This window comes from Ceratotherium simum, chromosome 34 (assembly GCF_057802395.1).
Source record: "Ceratotherium simum simum isolate JZ-2026a chromosome 34, ASM5780239v1, whole genome shotgun sequence".
Taxonomy (NCBI): Eukaryota; Metazoa; Chordata; class Mammalia; order Perissodactyla; family Rhinocerotidae; genus Ceratotherium; species Ceratotherium simum.
In genome coordinates, this window is record NC_141933.1 from 13,862,854 (window position 1) to 13,884,461 (window position 21,608).

At 39.1% G+C, this 21,608-nt stretch overlaps 1 protein-coding gene and 1 pseudogene across 1 annotated transcript; both read right to left on the reverse strand.

Moving 5' to 3' along the window:
* Nucleotides 1–279: 279 nt before the first annotated feature.
* LOC101387404 (olfactory receptor 4D11-like) lies at nucleotides 280–1,210 on the reverse strand (annotated as a pseudogene).
* A 6,982-nt stretch (nucleotides 1,211–8,192) lies between these two features.
* On the reverse strand, nucleotides 8,193–9,130 carry LOC101387163 (olfactory receptor 4D10-like). Its single transcript, XM_004437765.2, has one exon. It carries the CDS (start codon nucleotides 9,128–9,130, stop codon nucleotides 8,195–8,197), a length of 936 nt encoding a protein of 311 aa, XP_004437822.1. The 3' UTR covers nucleotides 8,193–8,194.
* Between the last annotated feature and the right edge of the window lie 12,478 nt (nucleotides 9,131–21,608).

The window sequence follows — 21,608 nt, forward strand, 5'->3', positions numbered from 1 at the left end:
TGGATTCAATCAGTCCCTTCAGCTGCCATATAGTTGTCCTGATGGACACATTGTTCTTTGAATGGAAATGCATCAATCAGCTCAATCCTTTAACACTAGTTACTTCATCTTGCCAGGAGCATGAGTTATCAGCAGGGTATTAACTTAAATAGAAAAATAAATTGTTACCCAGTAAGTGTAGTTGGTTTAAAGAAAACGTATTTGAGTATATCAATAGGACTCTAAGGGGAAAAATAATGAAAGGAGCCCTTGGTGATGAAGAGGTTGGAGACTCTTACTCTATTCCACCACAGAAGGCATGAGCCTTCTCTTCAGTCTCCTCATGGCTGACTTCATTTCCTGGTTCCTCAGAGTGTAGATCAAAGGTTTCAGCAGAGGGGAAATGACAGTGAAGGTGACCGAAGTGGCCTTATCCGTGGGGAGGGCCATGAAATGCCGGGCGTAGACATAGATGCAGGGCACAAAGTGCAGGATGACCACAGTGATGTGTGAGGTGCAGGTGGAGATGGCTTTCCTCCTGCCCTCCCCCGCCTGAGACCTCAGCGTCATCAGGGTGACAGTGCAAGACACACGCAGGAAGATAAACTACAGGGTAGTGACTAATCCACTGTGGGAAATCATCAGGGGCTCAAGTGAAAAGGTGTTTGTACAGGCAAGTTTGAGGACCTGGGGGACATCACAGTAGAAGGTGTCAAGAACATTGGGTCCACAAAAAGGGAGGGGCAGCAATAGGGAAATCTACGTGACGGAGTGGACAAAGCCACCCACCTAGGAAGCCACGAGGGAGGAGCATCGCCCCCTACTCATGATCATCAAGTAGTGCTGGGGCTTAGAGATGGCTATGTAGTGATCAAAGCCATCACAGAGAGAGAAAAAATATCTGCTCCACCGAGGAAGTGGAAGAAAACATCTGTGTCACGCAGCTTGAATGAGATATGGCCTTTATCTTTGACAGAAGGTCTACTAGGAGCTTGGGAGCAGTGATGGAGGAGAAGCAGATGTCAAGGATGGATAGATTGCAGAGCAGGAAGTACATGGGGGTGTGAAGGCAAGACTCACAGGTCACAGTGACCATGATGAGGGGGTTTCCCCACAGAGTCGACAGGTACACAAAACACAAAAGAAGAAATAAGACCAAGCTCAGATCTTGGGACTGAGTAAGTCCCCGAAATATGAATTCTTTTATGCTGGTGCCATTTCCCAACCCCATTGAATCATGTTCTTATTTTTTGTGTAGCTTGGAGAAAATTAAAAGTTTTATTTCAGAAAGAGTTTACTTTCCCTTAATGGATTCAAGTTTACAGAGTCAGGCATTAGGTCTGAAGACTCGTGAGGTGTTATCACCACATGAAGAGCTGTTCTGAGGTTATTGGTAACGTGTCAAAATGACATCTTATTACACAAGCATGCATTTAATTATTCTTTCATCTTTATATGATAAGTATTTTAGAAAACGCATGAAATCAATGTTCTCAGCATAGAAGTTCTGTGTCCAAGATGAAGTAGATGTTAAATATTCAGAGAGGGATGATTGTGGCAGGAGGGATATAAAAATGGAGGCAGTTTGGTGTGTGGAAAAGGCAGTGCCTATTTGGTATGACTGGAGTCCTTTCAGGTTCTGCAGGAGTGTGGATTTTTTTTCCAGAGTAGGTGCTCCATTTACATAGTTTAAGAACCCCTATTGCAAAATGGTTCTCTGTGGACTGAATTCCACAGAAGCACTCCTCCCTTTTATGTCACAGAGTTAATGCTATGAAAAAGTAGATAATTTTAAAGCCATGAAATTCTTTATTGCTCTTTTCTTCCTTAAGGGGATTTCTTTGTGCCTGTCTTTACTTTAAAATACTTTAGGTACTAAAAGTCCTGGATGTTGAATAACTCCTCAGTATGAAACACAAGTGGTAACTGAGAGCTTCTCTTCTGTTCATTGGTCAAATTTATTTCTTAAAAGTTACTTGTGCTATCATTGACATACAATAGACTCGTGTATTTGAAGTGTACACTTTGATAAGTTTTGATATAAGCATGTACCCATGACATCATCACGATGTTTAAGAGTTAATATATATACCACCCCGAAAGTGTCCTTGTGACGCTTTGTAATATGTCCCCTCTGCCCTCCTTCTTCAGGCAACCACTGATCTGCTTTCTGTCACTATCCGTTATTTTGCATTTTCTAGAAATGGAATCCTACTATGCATACTCTCTTTTTCTCTAGCTTTTCTCACTCACAAAATAAATCTATGCTTTTGTGTGTACCAATATTTTTTTTCCTTTTTATTGTATGGATGTGCAACATTTTGTTTATTCATTCTTTTGTCGATGAGCGTGTGGGTTGTTTCTAGTTTTTGGTTTTTACACACAAAGCTGCTGTGAACATTTGAGTATAGGTCTCTGTGTGGACATATGTTTTCATTTCTCTTGGGTAAGTATCTAGGAGTGTAATGGCTGTAACTCGTAAAATTCAGTAAGAAAACAAACAACCCAATTAAAAAAAGGGACAAATGGTTTGAACAAACACTTCAACAAGAAGACATGGGGATAGTAAATAAACACATCAAAAGGTGCTCAACATCATTGATCACTGGGGGAATGTAAATGGAAGCCATATGAGATACAGTACACACCTATTAGTATGGCTAAAATGAAGAAGATGGATATATCAAGAGTCAACAAAAATATAGAGGAATTGGAACTCTGATGGGAATGTACAATGGTGCAACCACTTTTGAAAACGGTTTGTCAGTTTCTTAAAATGTTAAGTATATGCTTACGATATAATCTTATTGCTTTTGAATTCTTTTGTTTTTTGTGAATCCTTGAAATGGAACTTAATTTCTTTCTTTGCAGTTTACCTTCTTTTTCTTACCATAGTCAGAAACAAAAGAAAGGTGATAGTTCATTATCTCCCACTCATTGGGTTTGTTTTCCAGTTCAAATGAAGGCATTTCTTTTCACCTAGCTCACTTTCCTTTCAAGTCTTCTTTCCTCTGTGTGCATTTTTGTCCAAAGTCTACTTAATATGGAAAATTTAAAAAGCTCCCAAGAGGTATCATAGCATACAGGCAGATACCTGGGGGCCTCTGGCATCACACAGCCTGTTCAAATCCCAGCTGGGCACTTACTGGTGGTGCTACAGGAGAAGGTACTTTACCCCTTTGGCCTCAGTCTCTGCATCAGGATTTGGAAACAATAGCACCTCCCTCGTGTGATTTTTGTGAGGATTAAATGAATTAATCTATGACAATGCATCAAAACTTAGAGCACTGCCTAATCAATAGTATGTGTGCTTATACATGTGTCACCTTAAAGAAACACTCTGGGTTAGTAACTGTCAGAGACACACAGCTTCTTTAAATGTACTGACAATCTTTTAGAGGATGTGTATATTTCCCAGAACATGTATCTAAACAGCTTCATTAGAACAAACTATTTTGGGGGAAATATGAGATATTTTTCTTTCAGTGTCCATGCGAGTGGCCCAGAGGGTGGTGACAGTGTATGATAGTCAGGAGAGCCCTGGCTTGCTTGGTTTGGCTTCTTATCTGACATCGTCTTAGCAGACCAGAGAATCCAGTGCATGGTCTCTGCAGTGAGAGCCATCTGGGCTCAAGTTCTGGCTTTGTCACTGTGTGATTTCAGTGAATGAGAGACCTCTTGGAGTTTCCACTTCTTCGTCTATGGTATGGGGATTATAATAATACCCACATCCCAGGGAAGTCATGAGGATTAGGCGAATTAAGATATGCAGAGTCTCAGCATACATGGCTAGTTATCTGTTATGACTAGTACTATGGTATGTAACCTTAACACTGGAGGGTCATCAGGAAATGTTGGAGTGTGTTGGAGTAAATGGTAGCTGTGCTATCAATTCTGACTAGTTTAAAGAGAGGAAGTGATCACCAGAAAACATCAACTCAATATAGTTACTGGAGATATTGAGGAGGTACAAACTAGTTATGAAAGCCTTCCACAGGGACCTCCAGATAAATAATAGACATGGTCTGCACAGGAGGATAGAAGGTAGACAGTATTCAGACCCCATGTCAGGCTTCTTTGTCAGAAAGGAATAGGTCCCATGTTCACAAACTACCTTTGGTATTTCAGACACCATTCTCTACCTTCTGCTTCGATTTTCTGCTCTTTTTAATCCACCTAATTATTTAGCAAATATATATAGAAAATTGGCAGAGTTCTATGTTGTTGAGAGAAAGGAATACAATCCATAATCAGCGGAAAAAGAATTGAAATCTAATAGTAATATGTGAGTGATAGGGCCCCTGTAAAGACAGATGAGCTGTCTGTGAGTAAAAGAAGATACTCACCAAGAGGCTCAGAGAAACCTACATGCAGGAGGTGGCATTTATGTTTGGGCCCTATTGGAATGGAGAGAAAGGGAAGTCTGGCTTTACGGGACCACTTGAATATACAAAAGTTTCTTATGAGTGGAAAGTTCGGCTAGAAAGAAAGGATGCAAACATACGGACATGGAAAGATAAGAAAGAAAATCATTGCTATACAATTTTTATTTTTTGGTAAATCTAAGGAAGGGAATGTAAGTGTTCATTATACTATTCTTTCAATTTTTTGAAGGTTTGAATTATTTTATTTTCTCTCTAGTTTTACATTTAGCATAAGGAATACCAATGTAGATTTCAGTCTGAGGAGATCCATCTGCAGAAAATAAGCCTAAGAAACATATCTTCTTGCAGTAACATTGGTTTATAACATTGTATAAATTTCAGGTATACATCATTATACAATGTTACTGCAATAAACAAAAAAATTAAAAAAAAAAACAAAACCACATCAGACCTGTAAAAAAAAAAAAAATCTTTGTGCAATTCAAGGAATCCCAGGCAAAAAGAGCTGCTTTTTCCCTAATTCCCAAACTGAACTAATTTCTATGACTCTAGTTTACAATATCCTCTTTGTTCATGTTTCCTAGCTGTGCTATCTTCTGCTGAAGTTTCACCCTGGAACACAGCATCTTGTGTACTTACTATATTATTTTTAGTCAAAGTACATTTATGCATATTAACAATTACATTTAGGTTTCAATTTCTCTCACTCTTGTTTTCTCACTCTTCTGCATACACACCCAGACACCATAGGTGTTCACACTCACGTAGAGTTATATTTCTTAGCTAAAATCTCCAACCTTCTTCACCAACATCTTAAATGACATTCACACGAACCTTGGGAATCATTATCTTCAGAAAATTTGGCTAAGTACCCCTTTGAAGTTCAGTGATTTCAGTGGCATCTCTTATTTCTTTTTGTGGAAAAGGGCAGACTCGGGGAGTTATATTTTCGTGGTTCTTCCACACTGCTTCACAGTGCTCCATCAGATTTACCAATTCGTTGATTCCAGCAGTAGTGTGAGAATTATCAGAGGGAATACAGTTGGATGTGGCTGTGGAAAAATTCTGCTGATGGTGAGCTTGTTTCAGTGGGAGTAATTAAGATATGACTCAGGCACGTATACTTAGGAACACACAATTTTTCTAGAGTCTAAAATTTTCTAGCAGTGACAAAGATTCTCTCTTTGACCGACTCTACTCAGCCTCCCCTGAACTTTTTAACTAGGCCTTGACTTTTGGACCTCCATGCTGTCTCTGCATTGTGCAATTTTAGCAAAAATCCTACTAAGTCAGTTTAGCCAGAATCCCCAACCCTCCATATCTGATCACCTTGATATCTGTTCGGGTTCCTCACCCTCCACCATCCCCCCAGTGATGTCTGATCACATTGGCCTGCCTTCAGCAAGAATCATGTTAGGTCAGTTTAGCCAGAATTCTACCTTACTCTTTATGTTTTCTCTTAGTAGTTTTTCTATTGGGAAGTTAATGTCTAGTCTTAGGGATTCTGAACAACTTCCTTAGGTAGTTTCACCCACGCAGGGTGATTCCTGAAGTGTGCCACACAAGTATTGGAAGGAGCTTGTGATGACACACAAGTATTGGAAGGAGCCTTTGGACCTGAAGGGGTTACGTAGGCGAGAGTGAAGGAGATCTCAAGGGGCTGATGGAAAAAGAGGATGATGGAGTTCCCACAGGGTACACATGTAGCCCAGAAATCCACACTGGATCCATCAGCAATTCCCACTCAGTCAACCTTCAAAGTTTTTCAAAATTCTTGCCACCTCCACCATTACTGCCCTAAGTCATGTCTTCATTAGTTTTTCATGGGACTATTGCAGGAGCCTCTTAATTGGTCTCCCTGTTTTTGTCCTTACTCCTCTTAAGCCTATTCATAACGGTAGCCCCTGCAATTCTGTGAAAACACGCATCACTGTTCCGCTCTTCAAAGCCCTCCAAATGCATCCCATCTTATTTCATGTGAAAATCAAAATCCTCACAATGGTCTAAAAGGTCCTGAAGACCTGGTCTCATGGCCTCATTATCTCTCTGACCTCGACTACTGCCTCTCCCCTACTCACTTCCTTTCATCTACTTACAAAGGCCTCCTTGCTGTTTTTTGGATGCTCTGGGCACATTCCCACCTCAGGACCTTTCAGTGTCTGATTTGTGGACTGAGATTTCTACTCATTGGCAACTAGAACATTTTGGTAGTTTCCAAAATTTTAAGATCTATGATCTACCTCCAGAAAGGAGAGGTTACAAACAACTCCTAGCAGCTATAAATAGCATAAGTAAACAAATAAAAGCCAAGTTGATATATCGAATAGTGTTTACCACTTTGTGAAAACTTATTCGGATGCATATGCATTGTCTGAAGCAGCTTCATAGGTTTCTATCATTTTTAGAGAATCTTGTTAACAGAGAATAAGAACGAATCAGTTGTTTTCTAAGTGATATTTTCCAATAATTTGAGGAGCAGAAATGAGTGAGAGGCGATAATCATTCACTGAGTTTTTTAATTCAACAATTTCTATGAGTGTTTTCTATGTTCTACTTGATGTGCCAGGTGTGGGGACACAATAAATAAAGCAGAGTCATGCTGGGGGAGATAGGAAGAAGAAGGACAGGGAATTTGAAACTGTGTCCTGAGTGCTGTGCTCGAGCTAAGCTCAAGGTGCGGAGGGAAAGCAGAGGGGGGGTGGCCAGCGGGCCTGGGGTTCAGAGGAAGGTCAGGGTTAGGATCAAGCATGAGGTCACAGAACTCACAGGTGGTGAGGTCCATATTCTAACTCAAGCTGTGCTAACTTCAAAGCACCTGCCTCAACCACTGGAGTGTGGGCTTTAGGTGGAAAAATCTTCAGGTAATAGGTGTTTAATTTATTCACATAATAGAATCAGAGGAAGAACTTAATTTAAATGTGTTTCCTTCATTAAAATGTGATTACTTCATGAAAGACCATTTAGAATCCAATGCCCAAACTGCATTATTTTCTGATTATTGTTTCTAATTCTGATTATTATTATTATTATTTTTTTGTGTGGGGAAGATCGACCCTGAGCTAACAACTGCCAATCCTCCTCTTTTTGCTGAGAAAGACTGGCCCTGGGCTAACATCCGTGCCCATCTTCCTCCACTTTATATGGGATGCCGCCACAGCATGGCTTGACAAGTGGTGCATCAGTGCACGCCGTGGATCCGAACCGGCGAACCCCGGGCCGCCATAGCGGAGCACGTGCACCCAACCGCTTGTGCCACCGGGCTGGCCCCTCTAATTATTATTTTTTAATATGTGTTTCAGCTCCCTTTCTGGTAACAGGAATGTAGTGGGAATGTCTGAGTACATATCGTTTTGCTTTTTCTTATTGATAATTTCATTTAGACAATCGTAGAGTCCCGTGTAGTCGTAAGAAAAAACATAGAGATCCCACCTTAACCCATTTTTACATATATAAAAACACCAAGTTATACCTCTTAACATATGCTCTTTTTATTTGTTAATTACACCACAGTAGAGCTGAAAAAAAAAAAAACCCACAACAATTCCAATGTGATAAAATTGTCTGAGTGTATTTCAATTCTCTTTTCTTTATTTCTTCCAAGGCTATATTGCAAAAGCAATATCCACCTCTATAATAACAATGCGATTTCTCTACTTTCTTTTTAACATGAAACCCATCTTTTTACATTATTATTGCATGCTGATTGGAATCTTTGAAAGTCATTTGTATCTTAGGAGAAATATAAACATTATTTAGAAATCCTTTAGTCAATACAGTTTATTGGATGGAGAAACATTTTCAAAGGTGGTGAGAAGGAGTGAGCGAGCAGTCTACACCCTCTCAGGAGGCACTAATCTTCTCTTCAGTCTCCTCATGGCTGACTTCATCTCCTGGTTCCTCAGAGTGTAGATCAAGGGGTTCAGCAGAGGGGAAATGACAGTGAAGGTGACGGAGATGGCCTTATCTGTGGGGAGGGCAGTGAAGGGCCGGGCGTAGACATAGATGCAGGGCACAAAGTGCAGGGTGACCACAGTGATGTGTGAGGTGCAGGTGGAGATGGCTTTCCTCCTGCCCTCCCCTGCCTGAGACCTCAGCATCATTAGGATGACTGTGTAGGACACAAGCAGGATGATAAACCACAGTGTGGTGAGCAGTCCACTATTGGAAATCATCAGCAGCTCAAGCATAAAAATATCTGTGCAGGCGAGTTTGAGGACATGGGGGACATCGCAGTAGAAAGTGTCAAGAACATTGGGTCCACAGAAGGGGAGGGGCAGCAACAGGCAAATCTGCACGATGGAGTGGACGAAGCCCCCCACCCAGGAGGCAACTATTAACCCAATGCAACGGCCTCCATTCATGATGGTCACATAATGCAAGGGCTTGGAGATAGCCACATACCGATCTAATGCCATCACCGACAAAGAAAATGCGTCCGCCCCTCCAACAAGGTGGAAGAAAAACATCTGAGTGAAGCAGCCGTTGAAGGAGATGGTCTTTCTCTGTGACAGGAGGTCCACCAGAACCTTGGGAGCTGTGATGGAGGAAAGGCAGATGTCGACAATAGATAAATTACGCAGCAAAAAATACATGGGGGTGTGAAGGCGAGACTCACAGGTCACAGTGACCATGATGAGGAGGTTTCCCAGCAGAGTTGTCACATACACCCAAAGTAGGAAAAGAAATAAGATCAAGTTCAGTTCTTCATTTTGGGTTAGGCCAACGAAAAGAAATTCTTTTACTCTGGTGCTGTTTTTCAGCTCCATTGAATCATTTTCTTTCTCTCTCTTTTGTTTCAAGCCTCTTCATTTGAAAATACTTGGCTATTTATTTTCTTTTCTTCCTAAGCAGTAAGAATGCAATTCAGTATGTTCCTCCTTTGGCTGTGGTGAAGCAACTAGTTGAGTTGTCCAAAGTTTAAAAATTGCAGTCAGTTTGATGATCAAATCATATTATCACATACAAAGTCATTCAGTAATTCTTTTCCTATAAAACTACTTTTAAAAAAATTTTTTTGTTTATTGCAGTAACATTGGTTCATAACATTGTATAAATTTCAGGTGTACATCATTATACTTCTATTTCTGCATAGATTACATCATGTTCACCACCCAAATACTAATTACAACCCATCATCACACACATGTGCCCAATTATCCCTTTTGCCCTCCTCCCTCCCTGCTTCCCCTCTGCTAACCACCAATCCAATCTCTGTCCCTATGTGTTTGTTTATTGTTGTTATTATCTACTACTTAACGAAGGAAATCATACTGTATTTGACCTTCTCCCTCTGACTTATTTCACTTTGCATAATACCCTCAATGTCCATCCATGTTGTCACAAATGGCTGGATTTCATCGTTTCTTATGGCTGAGTAGTATTCCATTGTGTATATATACCACATCTTCCTTATCCATTCATCCCTTAATGGAAGCAATATAAAACTACTTTTGAAAAGAATAAGCATTCATGTTTGGTAGTGATGTTTACATAGCATGTTTCATTTGATTAATTTATTTTAGTTTTTAACTTTTACTTTTTTTTATTCCATACAAATTTATTGCTTATCAGGAACTACCTAAAGCATTATATACAAAGATAAGTAAGACATGGTTCCAGCCATTGTACACTTATAGTCTACAAGTTTAATATTAATATTAGCAAATATTCTGTTGACCTCAAGATGGTCTTGTCTTGCTGAAAAATAAATGGACATTATTCTGTTTCTTAGTGCAATGTTGCTGTGGCATGAATCAGTTTCCTTGCTCTTGGCTGTTTTATGTCAAATTTCTTAAAATTACAACCTATTGTTCCATGTATCTGGTCTTTGTGATTACTTTATACTAATCAGATTATTTTCTTAATAAATATTTTAAAATACTTAAAATTTATAATTGGGAAACAGATTGAAACAATATGTAAATCCAAATCTCAAAGAATATCATTAATTTCTTTTATTGTGATAAAAGCACTTAAACATTAGAGCTACCCTCTTAACAAATTTTTAGGTGCACAATACAGTGTAGCCAGTGTTGTACAGCAATTCTCTAGAGCTTATTCATCTTGCATAACTGATGTGATCCTTTCTTGAGTATGAGGGAGAGAATAAAGACAGTGACCCTCTTCTGAGAGGTGCTTCATACTGTATCAACTACACTCACCTCTGCCTCTTTCCCTTTGTGGATCAAGCTAAGAGAGTGGAGGGATCCCACAGCAGGAAGAGACTTTGGTATCATTAGAATAATGCCTGTTTTTTACAAGCTCTTATTGATTATTCTAAGGAAATTTTGTAATTATTATTTGCTTCACCTTATACTTAGTAAGTGGAACACATTGCAATCTTCCAATGTATATGGATAAAGTGGATCACATTTTCAGTGTTTGCAACCTAGCAAAAGTGGATGATTTGTATAAATTGATGAATATAATGCATGCTAAAATGTGAAATGTGTCATGAGAGAAGTAGAGGTAGATTTGGGTGGGATAGGAGATATCATGACTTCCAGCAGTAAGAAAACCTATGATTTCTGGGTGTTTACCATCTGTGAAGAGTTATGAAAAGTTGATTTATTGAATTTTCACCACCATCCTTTAGAAAGTATTTATGCTATTCTTGTTTTTCACATCGAATATAGTATTAATCTGTTTGGCTGATGAAAAGAAGAGATGGAAATAGGGTGGAAGAAACAATATGTTTTTCCCTTTAGTATTATCTAAATAGGGTCTCATTTTGTATAACAAGAATGTTTGATAAAGTCTATCTGAAGACAAGAATTTGGCAGAAAGGGCCTCTGCAAACCCAGTTTACATTGATCTAGTCTGAGGCTGCCTCCCCAACAGGCAACTCAAGGGTCACAATAAATGCATGATGCTTTCTCTCACACTGAATGGACCACATTGCTGAATTCCTCTTAACACATCATCTCTCTTCCCAATAGTGAACACCCACCTCTGTTGTTGCTGTCACTGAGAAGGTCTTCTTGGCTCTGAAGTATTTAATATACCTGAAAAATATCAAAGTCAAACTATTTATACATAATCAATAACGACATCTCAATTTCACTATGCATAACCTTAACCTTAGCTAAACATTTAACGTCTTTTCCTAATTCCTTTGATCCTGAACTCCAACTTCAAATTGTGTGTTATTAGATACAGAGCAGAACAGAGCACTGGTGACATTAATTCTTGAAAATTTTGTTTCTGAAGGTAGAGCTTTTTGGAGACTAAATATCTTTGTGTCTTTGCTCCCCTTTCAGGAGAAAAGGGCAGATTCAAAGAATCACATCTTGAAGAATTTCCACTGTGTCCCTGTCTTATGCGCAAATCCCTGAGCCTCAGGCTTAATGTAAGAAATGCAAAGGGAATAATATTGGACAAGGAAGTGGAAGTCAAGTGCCTCATTCTGCTGTAGGTGATGAAGTCTCACTGGGATTTATTAAGAAGTTGCTAATACGTGCACAATTGTAAACACACATACACACACAGATAGACACATTTTGATTCGTGTCCAAATTACTTAGAGGCAGAAAAAGAAATTGATTTGCTTATACATAGCTCAATCAGAACTTTGTTAAAACACGCCAAATGCTGTGCCCAAGAGACTAAGAGGGTCCAATTTTCATGGCTTGGTAAGGCTCAGAGGACACTATATACAAATGAGTTTCAAGTAGATTGCCAAAAAACTAGAAGAGAACTGGACCTCAAATCCTTTGCTACCAGTCCAGCGTCTAATTATACTCAGAGTGATTATAATCTCACGGTGTTGCTTTCAGTCTCTGCATGTAGAGAAATATGACTTAGATGATGTTTGGGGACTGCACAATTTTCCCGTTTTCCAACTCTCCACTTGTATGGAATCTCTCAAATTGGATACATCTAGATAAATATGTTAGTAAAGCTGTCTACAAAGTTACAATAGTTATTTAAGATTAACTCAAACTATGGAGTGTTTTGATCTTATATAGAAAGCACTTCTGCTCTTTCCAGAATGCTGATGGATTTGGAGTTACCTGCTTTTCCATTTTGTTTTATTGTGAAATAATGCTGCAACAAACATTGAAGTGCTGATACCTCTTCAAGATCTTAGTTTGTTTTCCTTTGGATACATGCCCAGGGATGGGATTGCTGGACAATGTGGTAGTCCTATTTTTAATTTTTTGAGGAGCCTCTATACTTTTTTCCATAGTGGCCATATCAATTTATATTTCTACCAACAGTGCCCAAGTGTTTCCTTTTCTTCACATCCTCACCAACACTTGTTATCTCTTGTTTTTTTGATGATAGCCATTTTAACAGGTGTGAAGTGATATCTCACTGTGGTTTTGATTTGCATTTCTCTGATGCTTAGTGATGTTGAGCACCTTTTCCTGTACGGGTGGGTCATTTGAATGTCTTGTTTGAAAAAATATCTATTCAGTTTGTCTGCTCATTTTTAAATCTGATTGTGTGTTTTTTTTTGCTATTGAGTTTATCTTTACATATTTTGGATACTACCCCCTTATGTGATATATGAGTTGCAAATATTTTCTCCCGTTCTGCAGGTTGTTATTTTCATTTGTTGATTGTTTCTTTTGCTGTGCAGAAGCTTTTTAGTTTGACGTAGTCCCATTTACTAATTTTTGCTTTTGTTGCTCGTGCTTTTGGTGTCACCTCCAAAAAATTATCGCCAAGACCAATGTCAAGGAGCTTTTCCGCTATTTTTTCTTCTAAGAGTTTTATGGTTTCAGGTCTTATGTTTAAATCTTTAATTCGTTTAAAGTTAATTTTTGTGAGTTCTGTAAGATAGGGGTCTGCTTTCATTGTTAAGCATGTGGTTATCCCCTTTTCCTAGTACCATTTATTGAAGAGAGTCTTTTCCCCATTGTACATTCTTGGCTTTTTTGTGTAAATTAGATAACTGTATTTGCATGGGTTTACTTCTGTGCACTTGATTCTGTTCCATTGGTCCATATGTCTGGTTTTTTTTTTTTTTTTTTTTTTTTTTTAATTTTTTTTTTATTGCAGTAACATTGGTTTATAACATTGTAAAAATTTCAGGTGTACATCATTGTACTTCTATTTCTGCATAGATTACATCATGTTCACCACCAAAATACTAATTACAACCCATCACCACACACATGTACCCAATTATCCCTTTCACCCTCCTCCCTCCCCCCTTCCCCTCTGGTAACCACCAATCCAATCTCTGTCCCTATGTGTTTGTTTATTGTTGTTATTATCTACTACTTAATGAAGGAAATCATACGGTATTTGACCTTCTCCCTCTGACTTATTTCACTTTGCATCATGCCCTCAATGTCCATCCATGTTGTCACAAATGGCTGGATTTCATCGTTTCTTATGGCTGAGTAGTATTCCATTGTGTATATATACCACAGCTTTTTATCCATTCGTCCCTTGATGGGCACTTAGGTTGCTTCAAGTCTTGGCTATCGTGAATAAGGCTGCAATGAACACAGGGGTGCATGTACCTTTGCAAATTGGTGTTTTCAAGTTCTTTGGATAAATACCCAACAGTGGAATAGCTGGATCATATGGTAGTTCTATCGTTGATTTTTTGAGGAATCTCCATACTGTTTTCCATAGTGGCTGCACCAGTTTGCACTCCCACCAGCAGTGTATGAGAGTTCCCTTCTCTCCACAACCTCTCCAACACATGTTGTTTCCTGTCTTGTTAATTATAGCCATTCTGACGGGTGTGAGGTGATATCTCATTGTAGTTTTGATTTGCATTTCCCTGATAGTTAGTGATTTTGAACATCTTTTCATGTGTCTGTTGGCCATCTGTATATCTTCTTTGGAGAAATGTCTGTTCAGGTCTTTTGCCCATTTTTAATTGGGTTTTTAGTTTTTGTTGTTGAGATGCATGAGTTCTTTATATATTTTGGAGATTAAGCCCTTATCAGATGTATGGTTTGCAAATATCTTCTCCCAATTGTTAGGTTGTCTTTTCGTTTTGTTGATGGTTTCCTTTGCTGTGCAGAAGCTTTTAGTTTGATGTAGTCCCATTTGTTTATTTTTTCTATTGTTTCTCTTGCCCGGTCAGATGTGGTGTTTGAAAAGATGTTGCTAAGACTGATGTCGAAGAGCGTACTGCCTATGTTTTCTTCTAGAACTTTCACAGTTTCAGGTCTTACATTCAAGTCTTTAATCCATTTGGAGTTAATTTTTGTGTATGGTGTAAGGTAAGAGTCTACTTTCATTTTTTTGCATATGGCTATCCAGTTTTCCCAACACCATTTGTTGAAGAGACTTTCTTTTCCCCATTGTATGTTCTTGGCTCCTTTGTCAAAGATTAGCTGTCCATAGATGTGTGGGTTTATTTCTGGGCTTTCGATTCTATTCCATTGATCTGTGTGTCTGTTTTTGTGCCAGTACCATGCTGTTTTGGTTACTATAGCTTTGTAGTATATTTTGAAATCAGGGAGTGTGATACCTCCAGCTTTGTTCTTTTTCTCAGGATTCCTTTAGCTATTCGGGTCTTTTGTTGTTCCATATGAATTTTAGGATTCTTTGTTCTATTTCTGTGAAAAATGTTGTTGGAACTTTGATAGGGATTGCATTGAATCTATAGATGGCTTTAGGAAGTATGGACATCTTAACTATGTTAATTCTTCCAATCCAAGAGCACGGAATATCTTTCCATTTCTTTGTGTCTTCTTCAATTTCTTTCAGAAATGTTTTATAGTTTTCGATTGTACAGATCTTTCACCTCTTTGGTTAAGTTTATTCCTAGGTATTTTATTCTTTTGTTGCAATTGTAAATGGGATGGTATTCTTAATTTCTCTTTCTGCTACTTCGTTGTTAGTGTACAGAAATGCAACTGATTTTTGTATGTTGATTTTGTATCCTGCAACTTTACCATATTCGTTTATTACTTCTAAAAGTTTTCTGGTGGATTCTTTAGGGTTTTCTATATATAAAATCATGTCATCTGCAAATAGTGACAGTTTCACTTCTTCCTTTCCAATTTGGATCCCTTTTATTTCTTTCTCTTGCCTGATTGCTCTGGCTAGGACTTCCAATACTATGTTAAATAGGAGTGGTGACAGTGGGCATCCTTGTCTGGTTCCTGTTCTTAGAGGGATAGCTTTCAGTTTTTCACCATTGAGGATGATATTAGCTGTGGGTTTCTCATATATGGTCTTTATTATGTTGAGGTACTTTCCTTCTATACCCATTTTATTCAGAGTTTTTATCATAAATGGATGCTGGATCTTGTCAAATGCTTTCTCTGCATCTATTGAGATGATCATGTGATTTTTGTTCTTCATTTTATTAATGTGGTGTATCACATTGATTGATTTGCGAATGTTAAACCATCCCTGCATACCTGGAATAAATCCCACTTGATCATGGTGTATAATCTTTTTAACGTATTGTTGTATGCGATTTGCTAGTATTTTGTTGAGGATTTTCGCATCGATGTTCATCAGTGATATTGGCCTGTAATTTTCTTTTTTTGTGTTGTCCTTGTCTGGTTTTGGTATCAGGGTAATGTCAGCTTCGTAGAATGAGTTAGGAGCTTCCCCCTCCTCAATTTTTGGAAGAGTTTGAGAAGGATAGGTATTAAGTCTTCTTTGAATGTTTGGTAGAATTCACCAGGGAAGCCGTCTGGTCCTGGACTTTTATTTTTGGGGAGGTTTTTGATTACTGTTTCGATCTCCTTACTGGTGATTGGTCTATTCAAATTCTCTACTTCTTCTTGATCCAGTTTTGGAAGGTTGTATGATTCTAAGAATTTATCCATTTCTTCCAGATTGTCGAATTGGTTGGCATATAGTTTTTCATAGTATTCTCTTATAATCTTTTGTATTTCTGAGGTGTCTGTTGTAACCTCTCCTCTTTCATTTCTGATTTTACTTATTTGCGCCTTCTCTCTTTTTTCTTGGTGAGTCTAGCTAAAGGTTTGTCTATTTTGTTGATCTTTTCAAAGAACCAGCTCTTGGTTTTATTAATTTTTCTATTGTTTTTTGGTCTCTATTTCATTTATTTCTGCTCTGATTTTTATTATTTCCCTTCTTCTACTGATTTTGGGCTTTGTTTGTTCTTCTTTTTCCAGTTCCTTTAGGTGCATTGTTAGATTGTTTATTTGAGATTTTTCTTGTTTGTTGAGATAGGCCTGTATTGCTATAAACTTCCCTCTTAGAACCGCTTTTGCTGTATCCCATAAATTCTGGCATGTCGTATTTTCATTTTCATTTGTCTCCAGGTATTTTTGATTTCTTCTTTGATTTCTTCATTAACCCAGTCGTTGTTCAGTAGCATTTTGTTTAATCTCCATGTATTTGTGGCTTTTCTGATTTTCTTCCTATAGTTGATTTCTAGTTTCATACCTTTGTGGTCAGAAAGATGCTTGGTATTATTTCAATCTTCTTAAATTTATGGAGACTTGTTTTGTGGCCTAATATGTGATCAATCCTGGAGAACGTTCCATGTGCATTTGAAAAGAACGTGTATTCTTCGGTTTTGGATGGAATGCTTTGTATATATCTACTAGGTCCATCTGTTCTAGTGTGTCGTTTAAGGCCAATGTTTCCTTATTGATCTTCTGTTTGGATGATCTATCCATTGGTGTAAGTGGAGTGTTAAAGTCCCCTACTATTATTGTGTTACTGTCTATTTCTGTTTTTATGTCTGTTAATAATTGCTTTATATATTTAGGTGCACCTACATTGGAGTGCGTAGATATTTACAAGTGTTATATCCTCTTGTTGGATTGTTCCCTTGATCATTATGTAATGCCCTTCTTTGTCTCGTTTTACAGTTTTTGTTTTAAAGTCTATTTTGTCTGATATGAGTACTGCTACCCCAGCTTTCTTTTCATTGCCATTTGCGTGGAGTATCTTTTTCCATCCCTTCACTTTCAGTTTGTGAGTGTCTTTAGGTCTGAAGTGTGTCTCTTGTATGCAGCATATATATGGGTCTTGTTTTTATCCAGTCAGCCACCCTATGCCTTTTAATTGGAGCATTTAGTCCATTGACGTTTAAAGTAGCTATTGATAAGTATGTACTTACTGCCATTTTTAACTTTTTTTTTTTTTTCCTCAGTGTTTTAGTAGTCCTTCTCTGTTCCTTACTTCTTCTATACAGAATTGATGGTCACTTTAGTTTGACCTCTGTCTGAAAGTTGTACTCTTTAACTACCCTCCTCCCTCCTTTTTTGTTTTTGATATCATATCCAACCTCTTTTTGTGCATTTGTATCCATTACGTTCTAATCGTGGAAATAGATAATTTTTCCTATTTGTGGTCTTCTCTTTTCCCCTTAAATCAGTCCCTTTAACATTTCTTGTAACACTGGTTTCTTGGTGACAAACTCCTTTAATTTTTGCTTATCTGGGAAAATTTTGATCTCTCCTTCCATTTTGAACGATAACCTTGCTGGGTAGAGTATTCTTGGCTGTAAGTTTTTTCCTTTTAGCACTTTAAATATATCATGCCATTCTCTTCTAGCCTGTAAGGTTTCTGCTGAGAAGTCAGCTGATAGCCTTATGGGGTTTCCTTTGTATGTAACTTGACATTCTCTTGCGGCTTTTAGGATTCTCTCTTTATCTTTAATTCTGGACATTTTGATTATGATGTGTCTTGGTGTGGGCCTCTTTGGGTTTATCTTGTTTGGGGCTCTCTGTGCCTCCTGTACCTGGATGTCTGTTTCCTTCCTTAGGTTAGGGAAGTTTTCATCTATTATTTCTTGAAATAGATTCTCTGCCCCCTTGTCTCGCTCTTCTCCTTCCGGGACACCTATAACACGGATGTTAGTGCGCTTGATGTTGTCCCAGAGGTCCCTTAGACTGTCCTCAGTCTTTTTAATTCTTTTCTCTTTTACCTGTTCAGCTTGGGTAATTTCTTCTAGTCTTTCTTCCAGCTCACAGATCCGTTCTTCTGTATCCTCTACTCTGCTTTTGAGTCCCTCTAATGAGTTTTTCATTTCCAGTATTGTATTCTTCATTTCTGATTGGTTCTTTTTTATATCTTCCATTTCTTTGTTGACATTCTCACTGAGTCCATCTATTCTTCTCCCCAGATCAGTGAGCATCCTTAACACTCTTAGTTTGAACTCTCTGTCGGGTAGGTTGCTCATTTCTGTTTCACTAAGTTCCTTTTCTGGGGTTTTGTCCTGTTCCCTTACTTGGAATGTATTCTTTTGCCTCTTCATTTTGCCTCTTTCCCTGTGCTTGTGTCTACGTATTAGGTAGGTCAGCTACGTCTCCTGCTCTTGGATAGGTGACCTTATGTAAGTGATGGCTTAGGAGGCTTCCAGTGTGCTTCCCTCAGTTCTCAATGTTCCAGGGGTGACCCCTATGTGGGCTACGTGTGTCCTTCTGTTGTGGCCTGTTTGCCCTCCCTGTAGGCACCCAGGGAGGCTGAGTTATGCTCCTGGCCAGCTGTTGTAATGCTCAGCTGCTTGTAGTTGTTGTGGGCCCTTCAGTCTCTTTATCAGGTGTGGGGAGCCCCAGCACAGTTGGCTGCAAGTTCTAATACCACATTTGTGTTGCAGTATTTCTTTTAAGTGAGTAGGCCCCCACCGTGGCAGGTTGTTAGGCTCAGGGCCTTACAATTGCTGTAAGCCTCTAGCCTATTAGGTCTCTTGTCAGCTCTCTGAGGATTGCAGCTGGGTGGGGCTGCCCTCAGGCACAGGAGCACCCAATTGTTTCAGGTTTTGGAAGGTGGAGCAAACCTCCTATGTGGGTCTTTGAGAAGTACAAGTCTTCTGTGGCTGAGAAGCCCTGCCGCCCACAGGTCCACACACACAGTCAACACAGTCCTGCCCCGTGTGAGCGCCCGACCTCCCAAGTGGACCCAGTCTCTCCACGGCGGGAGCCCCACACACTCTGCCACCGCCCCACACTCTCCACCCGCTCCTTGTGCACACCCTGCCCCGCTCAAGTCAGCTCAGTTGCCAGGCTGCAGAGAATCCAGTCACCAATCTATGCAGGCCCACACATTGCCTGAGGGCTTGTTGTTGGGTGGGGCTAGTCTCTAGGGTGGGCTGCCTGCCCTGGCTGAGCTGGATTAAATCGGTGCTCTAGCGGGTGGAGCAGACCCTGGGCTAGCAGGTCTCAGGGAGAACTCCAATGGCGTCTGTGTCAGCACGCTCACACCAGGCCACAACAATGGCCGCCGCCAATGTCCCAGTCCCTGGAGAGGTCTCACCCTCACCGAGATGCACTCAGGGCCTATTAGGTGAGTCTCTTGTCACCAGCACTGTGCACCTTTCTTTCTGGTGATTTTAGAATGCTTTCTGGAACGGGTGAGTTTATGCGCGGGCCCTTTAAGAGCCAGTTTTAGTTTCTTTGTGAACCGGGTTTTCTGGGGGTGCTACCCAATGCTTTAGTAGCAGGCAAAGTCAGATATTATGCCGCTGGTCTCAATTGTGCTGGGTCCACAAAATGCCCACAGCGGGGGCGCTCCCCGGCTCAGGGCCCCGCGCCTCCAGGGAGGCTGCGTACCTGTGAGCTGCTCCCGGCGGCCGTGAAGCTGGCGGCTTGTGACGGCGGCGTTTTTCCTCTCCAGAAGGGAGTCTCTGCCTCTTCTACCCCAGTTAGGATTGTCCGTTGTTGCAGGAGTTCCTCTTATCCAGTTTTCAGTTCTGTCTCAGGGGTAATTTTTCCACGAGTAGTTGTAAATTGGCTGTGTCCACGGGAGGAGGTGAGTTCAGAGTCTGCCTACGCCGCCATCTTGACTCCCATATGTCTGTTTCTATGCCAGTACTATGCTGTTTTTATTATCCTATCTTTGTAGTATATAGTTTGAAATCATATGTGTGATGCCTCTAGCTTTGTTCTTCTTTCTCAGGATTGCTTTGGCTGTTAGGGGTCTTTTGTGGTACCACACAAATTTTAGGATTGTTTTTTCTATTTTTGTGAAAAATGCCATTGGAATTTTGATAGGGGTTGCATTGAATTTGTAGATCTCTTTGGGTAGTATGGACATTTTACAATATTAGTTCTTCCAATCAATTAGCATGGAATATCTTGCATTTATTTGTATCTTCTTAAATTTCTTTCACCAATGTCTTATGGTTTCCACAGAACAGATCTTTCACCTCCTTGGTTAAACTTCTTCCGAGACATATTATTCTTTTGAGCAATTGGAAATCGGATTGATTTCTTAATTTCTTTTTCTGAGAGTTTGTTGTTAGTGTATAGAAATGATGTACTTTTTGTCTTTGGTGATTTGCAGTTTTGCTACAGTGTGACTGCATGTGGATTACTTGTTATGTATTCTGTCATATATTGTGAATCTGAGAATTATTATTTTTTTTCAATTGCGGAAATTTCTCAGTTATATATCACAAAATCTTTTTTTTCTCAATCATATTATTTTTTCTTCTGCAGCTCATGTCAGATATGTTATTTATTAAATTCATTCATTTTCTTCTCTATGTCTCCTAAGCACCTCTCTTATGCATTCTACGTCTTTGTCTATATGTGATCCATTTCAGGGAGTTTCTTCAGTTCATTTTAGTTTTCATTTCTAGAAGTTCTGTTTTATTCTTTTCACAAATCTCCTTTTTTTCTTTGGTTATCTTGTCTCTTGCTCATGTTTTTAAAATATTTCCTTTAAATTATTTTCTTTTAGCTTTCATATTCATATTACATGCTGTATCTGTTTACTCCAGTATTCAAAGTCCTTGAGAGTCTGATTGTGTTTTGATGTCTCTTTTGATACTTGCTAATAATGGCTTGTTTCTGCATGCATTTTGTTATTTTGAATTATGAATTTCTGCTCAGTTTTATGAGGAAATCTTGGAACTCTTGGGTGCAGTGTGCATTCCTTCATAGAGAGCAAATATTTGCTTCTTCCAGGCATCATAGGGCATTACTAACTCTGCCTCACTCAGTTACTTTTTCACTTTGGAGCTTCTCATTCTACGCAGGCATTACAAACTTGAATCCCAAACTTGTGTCAGGGATTTGAATTCTAAGAAGAGATTATCTTTATTCCACTCAAAGTCCAGGCTGAGGTAGACAAGTTGTACTGTTATCTTCTTTGCTGGTAGATAGATTTTGTTTCCAGTTTACCCTTTCACTGATGGATGAGTATTCAATTCTCTGGTTTCCTGCTTTGTATCTACTTTTGGTCCTGAGCCTTTCTCCTCCTTTTCTGTGTGTCCTGACATGCACTTAAGTGAAATTTTGCTAGAAGTAATTCTAATGTGTGGGTCTGTGTTTTTAAATCAGGACTTTATTTAATGATATGTGGTCTTTCATATTGCCTGAAATAGCTCTATTA